This window comes from Mirounga angustirostris, unplaced genomic scaffold, assembly GCF_029215605.1.
Source record: "Mirounga angustirostris isolate CCGP_5_RB_7025 unplaced genomic scaffold, mMirAng1.0.hap1 SCAF_15, whole genome shotgun sequence".
In the NCBI taxonomy this organism is placed as follows: Eukaryota; Metazoa; Chordata; class Mammalia; order Carnivora; family Phocidae; genus Mirounga; species Mirounga angustirostris.
This window is the reverse complement of record NW_026991723.1, coordinates 92,075,997-92,084,889: the sequence shown is the minus strand read 5'-3', so window position 1 is coordinate 92,084,889 and position 8,893 is coordinate 92,075,997. Positions and strand designations below refer to the sequence as shown.

Genomic DNA, 8,893 nt, shown 5'->3' with positions numbered 1-8,893 from the left:
CAGGAAGCCCCCTCCTCATGAGAGCCGGGTAGTGGGGAGATTGGACGCCTTTCTTCTCTGCGATCCGGGTGGAGGGGCAGGTGCCCTGAGAACACTGTAGCACAGAGCTCCCCGGCCCAAGCCGCCTTCTCCTTCTAGAAGCAGGACCTTCGGTTGGTGTCCCAAGGTCTGCCAACTAGACGTCGTAAATCCACGGCTAGAAGGTGGCCAAGGTGCAACTGTTTACTATTTAAAATCTACTTTCTCTGCTTTTCCCTCCAGGAGACCATGAATTGCAAGAGAAGGATGCTCTTATTGATCTCCTGTGTTTTATACTTCATGTTGCTCGAGTATCATTTCAGGTAAACATAAAATACTGGTGAATCTTGACCCGCCGCGATCGGCAGAGAGGATGTGAAGAGCTGGGTTCGGTGCAGACGTTACTAACACTCTCAAAAGTGACCAGACCTTCCCTTCTCTCTTTGGTACAAAGCAAAGTGTACCAACTTTAATTCGTTCCTCTGTGATTGGGTAACAGTGATCTCGGAGGGAGCAGTAGGAACCCAAAGCGCCTGCTCTCGGGGAGCTTTCCACTCCAGACGGAGAAGGCAGACCATCGCAACGTGGGGTGTCCGAGTTTACATAACTAAAGGCATGAAGGAAAAGGGAAGCGAGGTGAGGGATAGCACGGGGTTGCTCTTCTGGACAAACTGGAACGGCCCCGAGCAGCCTGCTGGGGCAGCAGGTGTGCCCGGGGCGGCCCGTGGTTGGCCCGTGAGAATTCTCTCCTGTAGAAAAATTCCAGTCCTCGCCTTCTTGCCCACTCCGCACGACCTTCTAATGAGCAGGGCGGTCTTCCCAAATGCTATTTGAAAGGCAGCCATATTGTGAGAAATAACGTCTTTACAAACGAAGCCTTCGCAAAACTCATGTCTGATAAAAGGCTTATATCCAAATATGCAAAGAACTCTTCCAGCTCAACAATAAGGAAACAACCTAATTAAAAAATGGGCAAAATCCGAGCAGACAGCTCACCGAAGATACACAGAGAGCAAACAGGCTCATGAAAAGACGCTCAGAATCATTCGTCACTAGATAATTGCCAACCAGAATAATGAGACGCCACCACATGCCCAGGAGAGTGACCCAAATCAGGAGCCCTGCTGGCACCACGCGCAGGCGAGGACGTGGGGCACGGGACTCTCGTTCATGCCACGCAACACAGGGCAGCCACTTTGAAGACACTTCGGCGGCTTCTTACCGAACTAAATACAGTCTTTCCGATGATCTAGCAATCATGCTCCTATTGATCCGAGGCGTCTGAAAACGTACATCCACCAACAACCTACCCAAAGTGTTTATAGCAGCTTTCTTCATAATTGCCAAGGAGTGGAAGTGACCGAGGTGCCCTCCAGTGGGTGAATGGATAAATCAAGTGTGGTGCATCCAGACAAGGGGATATCATTCAGCACGAAACGGAAATGAGCTACGGAGCCATGAAGACACGGAGGAAACTTAGATGCACATCACTGAGTGAAGGGGACCAATCTGTATCTTCCACTCCATTGAATGGGAGTCCTGAATTTTGTCTGGCAAACTTCCCTACAGAAGGGGCATCTCTGCTGGCAAGAAGCTTTGGTGTGGGAAGACCTACAGAGTGAGAGCAAAGGGGCGGGAGCTGGGGGCGTTCTGACGGTGACAGAGAAACCAGAGACCGAAAACCCTGCTGGCAGCCCGGAAGTCAGCTTTCTTGCCCATCGGCTGGGAAATCTGCTGCCCACGTGCACGTCTCCATGAGACCGGCGTGTGTGTGTGTGTGTGTGTGTATGTATGTGTGTGTGGTAGGTCCAGGGAGGATGGTGGTATTCAGGGAACAGACAGGACACGAGAGATCAGTATCGCCCAACAAGTCTTCTGTCTCCCGGAGCCCACGGGGAATCCAGGAGGGGCCCCAGGTCTGTGTGACAGTTTGCTTCTCTGGGATTAGCAGACGGCGGGTGGGTGTCGTGGGGTCCGCAGCATCAGCCTGCAGTGCAAACAACTGGGCCTGTGAGCACGTGGTGTGGGGAAGGAGTAGGTGAGTGGCCAGAGCTGGGCACCCTTGACCCGCCACGGGATAGCAGTCCTCGGCGCCCCGCAGCTTAGCCCCTCACGCAGGATGAGGCTGACCCTGCTGTGGGTGGAGCACCTTCCTTTAGGGTGATGGTTTCCTTAGGTCAGGGCCCCCTCTTCAACCAGCCATGTTTTCCATGCCTCTGTTGCTCCGTGGGACCCCAAGGATCCGTGACCCCAACATTCTAAAAGAAAGGCCACTTTGGGGGCACCTGGGTGGTTCAGTCGGTGAAGTGTCCGACTCCTGATCTCAGCTCAGGTCTTGATCTCGGGGGCGCGAGTCTGAACCCCGAGGTGGGCTCTGTGTTGGGTGCGAAGCCTGCTTATGAATAAATAAATGGCCACTTTTTAGCACTTTAGTTTGTCACTTCATGATGTCAGTGAAGTTCGCGCGGGCCATCCAGAGTTTGACGGTCTAGCCCTGGGGGATCCAACAATGAAATCGGGGTGCTCTCTCGCCATTCTTCTCTTCCTGACCGCACATCCCAGCATGATGGAAACAAGTTGCCCGATCTCGTTGGAGCACAACAAAACTCTAGGTGAATCACGTACTTAGATGAACATCGAAGACGGACGCCTGAGTCTTTCTCCGTTAACCGCGGCCAAGCCGCTGGGGCGGTGGATGAGGGCGTCAGATCTGCGCTGTCTCGGTAGGCAGCCTCTAGTGTGGTGCGACTGGGGGTTTTGTAGATCCTCCCAGCAACCTGCCCACAGCCCTTTCTTGCCGTCCCCCTTCTGGCCGTCACCTCGTCACCCCGCACCTCTTTCCTGACCATTGGTTCCCTTCCTGACCCGGAGAGAGAGCTCCTCTCCAAATGGCTCCCCAGCCCCCCAGCTGGGTTAATGCACCATATGTGCAGCCAGAGTCTGTCCCTGCGGTCAGCCCCGACCTCTGGGGACCGCTGGGGACTGCTGAGGCCGCCGCCTCGGCTCCCCAAGGGCAGCGGGCAGGCTGTATGTCCACCAGCACCGGACAGCGCCTGCCCCGCCACGGGGGCTCCGTAGACCTTGGCTGAACACATGCACGACTCGTAATAACTTGGTTTTCCCTTCGCACCCAGGGACGAAGTAGAAGAACTGTGGCTCTCAGACTGGTTTAACCCTAGGTAAGAAGAGACGCGTCCGCTCACACAAACGATGGTGCTGGGTGTGGCGCGAATGGCTTTTCCGATCACCCAGGGATTGCTGCCCTGGGAGGCTTCCCGTGCCCGGAGCTTTCATTTGTAAGGCTGTCCACACTGACACGCTCTCCTTGGCTTGCCCTTCTTGGTTTTGTCAGTGACAGACTCTCTTTGCAGGTGGTTTGAAAACACCATGATGGCTGCTCTCGATTTCGGCACTGGCACCGGGGAGGCCCCCCCCGCCCCATCCGTATTGGCCGCGTGGTATCCGACGTTAGGTTTGCACACCATAACCGACTCAACCAGCTCCCTGCTGGTTTTAGATTGTCTGCCATTTGGGGCTTTTGCAAATAAAGCGAACCTTGTACCTAGATCTTTTCACACTGCCGCGTTGAGTTGATCTGTGGGACAAATCCCCCAAATGGAGTCACTCGGTCAAAGAAGGCAGGCATTTCTAGTTTGGATGTAGGTCGCTAAACTTCCCTTCAATAATTGCACCGTTTTAGTTTCTCAGGTACAGTGGATGAACTGAGGCATCAGAAAATCGTTTATTCTAGGCAAAACTGCTAGTTTAAAATATCCCAAGTCAACTTGCAATTCTGTAATTATTCCTGTGTTTGAGCATAGTTTAGTACATTTATCATTCACTTGTATTTGAACTTCTGTGAATGTTTTCTTCACATAGGCATGTATTTTAAATGGACCTCAGCTTCTTAGATGAATCATATCCATGATTCATGACACTGTCCTCATTGGTTCCTGCAAAACCTGCTTGTATTATTTGTTTGCTTGCTTTATTATTTTTAATGCAACGAAAATTATAATGTGCATCTAACTTCCTGTCCTTTCCCATCCCTTTACCCTGTCCCCTGTAACTTTATACAAAGAGGATATCACACTTATGCACTCTTCTGGGACTTACATTTTCTCTTGATACGGTAAGATTCACCCAAATTTTGCACATCACCGTAGTTCATTTTGGACAGCTATGTAATAAATAGTCCAGTGTGGAAATATATGAGTTTATCCACCAGCTGTGCTGCTGGTGGGCACTTGGATCATTTCTGTGCTTTGCTGGCACCATTCCTACACAAGTCACCTGACGTGTGCCGGAGCCTCACCAGGGGGAGGTGGAGCCCTTGGGGGGCAGGGCACTGGATTGTGCTGCCCAGATGATGGTGCCAGATGTTTTCCAAAGCTGGTGCCCGATGTCAATCCCTAAAGTTCTTGCTTTATGATGCTTGGTGCTGCCAACAGAAAGGGCGCAAGAGTATCTAGAGTTATGTTACCAAAAGTGATGGAGTAATAACCTCCCCCAATTTTATCCTTCCTAAAACCGATGAGGAACCTGGCAAAAAATTATTGTAATCGACTCTTTCAGAACTCTGGAAATTAACCAAAGGCTTGCACCAATCTGGGGAGCATTTGCTCAAGAAAAAGAAAAGTGAGCTTTCTGGCATTTTACCCTGCCCTGGGCTGGGTGCCTCCCTCCAGCTCTGCAATGGCCTTAAGCCAGGTCCTCTTTCCCTCCCTCCCTCCCTCCCCTTCCCAGGGCGTGTTTTTGCTGTTTGTTGTTATGTTCCTTAGTTTAATAGCTTCTGAACTACTTTTATAAGTCTGTATTCTTTGTCATTTATGGTCACTGAAATCTCTGCTCAGAAAGAATCTGATTTATAGAGTTGCCACATTATTTAAATGACCCATTTTTCAACCCCAATACCAAACATGTGAAGAAATAAGGCAGTGTGGCCTATATCCAGGAAAAAAGCAATCCATCAATAGACTACCCCTGGAGAACACCAGGTATGGGACTCACTGGACAAAAACAGTCTTTCTTTGAGGCATAGTTGACGTCATATTATGTTCGTTTAAAGACTGTAGGATGACTAGATTCAGAAAGTTAGACCACAAGACGTGCTGGTGAGAATGTCGAGAATTTTGAACTCTTATAGACTGCTGGTGGGAATGTAAAATGGTGTAGCTGCTTGGAAATGTCTGGCACTTCCTCAAAAAGTTAGCCATGAAATTACAAGATGACCCAGAAATTTCACCTCTAGGTATATATCTGAGAGAATTAAAAACATATGTTTACAGAAAATCTTGCATAGGAAATGTTCATAGCAGTACTATTGATAATAGCTGAAAAATGTAAACAACTAAAATGTCCATCGACTCATGAGTGAATAAAGAAAATCCATACTGTAGAATATTAATCAGCCATAAAAGGAATGAAGTACCGGTTCATGCTACAATATAGAACCCCCTGGAAACAGGCGAAGCGAACAAAGCCAGGCACAAAAGACCACAGATGGCATGATTCCATTTATATGAAATTCCCAGGATAAGCAAACCTACACAGACAGAAAGCATGATTAGTTGTTGCCGGGGGCTGCAGGGAGGGACTTCTAGTGGGTACAATGGTGCATCAAAATATTTCGTTTTCTTGGGAGCAACTGTAAATAGCATTGTGTTTTTAATTTCAGTTTCTGCACGCTCCTTGTTAGTGTATGGAAGTGAGATTAAATTGTGTGTGTGCTGATCTTGTATCATCCTGTGACCTTGCTGAATTCACTTATTAGTTCTAGGAGATCTTTTGGCAGATTTTATACATAGGCGAGTCATCTGTAAACAGGGACATTGTTACTTTCTCCTTTCCAGTCCAGTGCTTCATTTCCTTTTCTTGCCTTATTGCAATGGCTAGAGTTCACACTACTCTGTTGAATAAGAGTTGGTGAGGGTGGGCATCCTTGCCTTGTTCCCAGTTTTAGGGAGAAAGCATGCAGTCTTTCACCATTAAGTATGATGTGAACCATGGGGTTTTTGTAGATGCTCTTTATCAAGTTAAGGTAATTCCCCTCTAAAAAATAGGAATTTTTCTGGGAGTTTGTCTTCTCTCTCTCTCTTTTTTTTCCATTATGAATGGTTGTTGGACTTGGTATAATTTTTTTTTTTTCTGTGTCAATTCATATGGGCATCTGACTGTTCTTTAATTTCTTGGAATGGTAGGTGCATTGAACAATTTTCAAATGTTTAACCAGCTTTGCATGTTTTAAGCTCTGTTGTTACTAGAAGCAAATCTAATATCTCTGTCCCTTTTTGGACTCATCTTTTTATTGCTGCTGGATTGCAAAGTGTCTTCTAGATCTTCTAGGGAGAGGGGAGGGAGAGAAGAGGAGGAGGAAGGAAAATTGAAGGACTCAGGGAGATGTGGGGAGGGAGAGGCACTGTGTCCGCAACACTGACTTCAGGCAGTATCGGGACGCTCTGACTCTGGGCTGCCTACATCTAAGCTGAGCTGGAGCTCAGAGAAGGTGGCCCCTGGGCTCAAAGGCAAGTAGCCTGGTGACGAAACAGCAATTGCTGGGTCTTGCCACTGACCCACATGTGTTCGCTCTGTGGTATTAGGCAGCTCACTCAACCAATCTATGCCTCTGTTTCTCCACACCAAGAACAAGGACCAAAATAGTGCTTCATGCATAGGGCACTGCAAAGATTGAATGAGCTGCTTAAGCTACCTCGACCCAGTGCCTGGCACATGGTAAGTGCTCTGTAAGCGTTAGCAGGTATCTCTCGGTGGGGGGGGGGTTGGGTTCTGCGGCTGTCGGCTGTCGTAGTAAAGGCAGGACCTGCTTTACTTGTTTTTTGTTTGTTCAACAGAAAACGCCCTGATGTTGTAACGACCACAGGCTGGCTTGCTCCGGTCATATGGGAAGGCACTTTCAATAGACAGGTCCTGGAAGAATACTACGGAAGACAGAACCTCACCATAGGCTTGGCTGTCCTTGCGACTGGCAGGTAAATGCGAACGAGCGCACGGAGACCTTCTATCTCCAGCAGGCTGCCTGTAGGTACCCATAACCATTGTATCCGGCTGTCCCGTACAAAAACCGTGACGTGGTTTTCTCCTTGCTTAGCTGGCTCATTCATGCCACTTGGCTCACATTTCTTTTCTTTCCAACGGTTGTTTCAAAACTTTAAAGGCTTTTCTCAGACCCCCCAGGTCACTATATCCTTTCTCACTAACCAGAGCAGTCAGACCTGTAGACCCGACCTGCCTGCATTACCCACTGGGGGTCCCGTAGCATCAGTGACTCGTCAGTTAGACAACATGTTTGGTGACATGTCCCCTTCTCTTGAAAGTGTTCAGGAAGCATCTCCCTCTGTGTGTGTGTGTGTTTTGCAGGATTGCAGATCAGTACCTGGAGCTGTTCATACAATCGGCCAGTAAGCACTTCATGACCGGCTACAGAGTTATCTTTTATATCATGGTGGATGCCTTCCACAGGCTGCCTAACCTGGAGCCAGGTCCTCTGCAGACGATCCAAGTACTCGACATCAGAGGACACGATGCGAATGACCTTCACCTCATGCTCATGAAGAACTTAGCTGTGCACATAGTAGGGCACATTCAGGACGAAGTTGACTTTCTCTTCAGCATGACTGCCAATAGGGTCTTCCAGAATGACTTTGGGGTGGAGACCCTGGGCACGTCCGTGGCTCAGCTCCATGCCTGGTGGTACTTTAAAAACACGGAGAACCTCCCTTACGAGAGGAGGCCCGGATCCACGGCGTGCATCCCTTTGGGACAAGGGGACTTCTACTATGATGGGACGGTCATTGGTGGCACACCCCTGGAGATTTTAAATTTCGTCAAAGAATATCTGGACGGGATTATTCGCGACAAGGAAAATGGGCTGAACAGCACCTACGAAAGCCACCTGAACAAGTACTTTTTCATCCACAAGCCCACCAAGCTGCTGTCTCCAGAGTACAGCTGGGACACGGTGCTGTGGCCCCCGGCCCAGGTCTGGTTGGTCAAGGCAGCGCGATGATCCGAGAGGGCCTTCTGACTCACCAGCTTCTCCTGTGGACGGGCCGACCACGTAGACACGGATTCCTGAGCACAGAGGGCGTCCTAAAGCTCTCCTGGTTTCCAGGGTATAAATATTGATGCCATGCATCCGCAGGAAATGTTTCTCCTTGCAGTTGTGAACCGTCCAGTTTGGTCCATGCAGGATAAAGAATAAAAATGATTAATGTTTAATCACAGTCACGTTGGGATCTATATATCGTAGAGAGCTGGCTCGTCATTTAGGAGGCATAAAATGATTTTTTTTTTAATGGAGAAAGATTGTAGTCCAGAAAAAAAGAACACACACAAAAGGGCACAGTATTAAAATAAAGGGAAAAAAAATAAATGTTCATCAGCTCACTCGCAGAAGATGTGATGTGCCTCAGTCCTGGGGCTCATGAGAAAGAAGGTACGCATTGAGTTCTGTGGCGAAGGCCCTCTGCCGGGTGCAGCGAGGGGTAGGAGGCACTTATTAAAATCAGACCCGTGGTCCCGCATGGAACAGGCGACTGCTCACGCATTGCTTTTGCAGGTCAGGAGTGCAAAGAGCAAGGGGGGCGTGGGTGGCGGGGGCAGCGCGGTGGCTCCATTCTTGGGCATCACAGAGTAGTTCTCAGAAACAAAATCTGTGAACGTTTCAAAACCGAGAAAACAGATAGTCAATGAGCCATGAGCCCTAAAGCACAAGCTTGGTGTGAGCTATCTCAGGTCAGGCCTAGAGAGAGAGGAGGGCTTCACTCAGACAAACAAAAGCGGATTTCCCCCTGATGTGACTGGTGGGCAAGCCTGGGGGACTTCCTGGAAGGGGCGCTAACGTTCTCCCTTTAAC

At 49.1% G+C, this 8,893-nt stretch overlaps 1 protein-coding gene across 1 annotated transcript; it reads left to right on the top strand.

Moving 5' to 3' along the window:
- The first annotated feature begins 267 nt into the window (after nt 1-267).
- On the top strand, nt 268-8,159 carry GLT6D1 (glycosyltransferase 6 domain containing 1). The gene is made up of 4 exons (XM_045881900.3): nt 268-341; nt 3,153-3,197; nt 6,870-7,007; nt 7,396-8,159. The coding sequence occupies exons 1-4, from the start codon at nt 268-270 to the stop codon at nt 8,042-8,044; spliced, it is 906 nt and encodes a 301-aa protein (XP_045737856.2). The 3' UTR covers nt 8,045-8,159.
- Nucleotides 8,160-8,893: the final 734 nt, after the last annotated feature.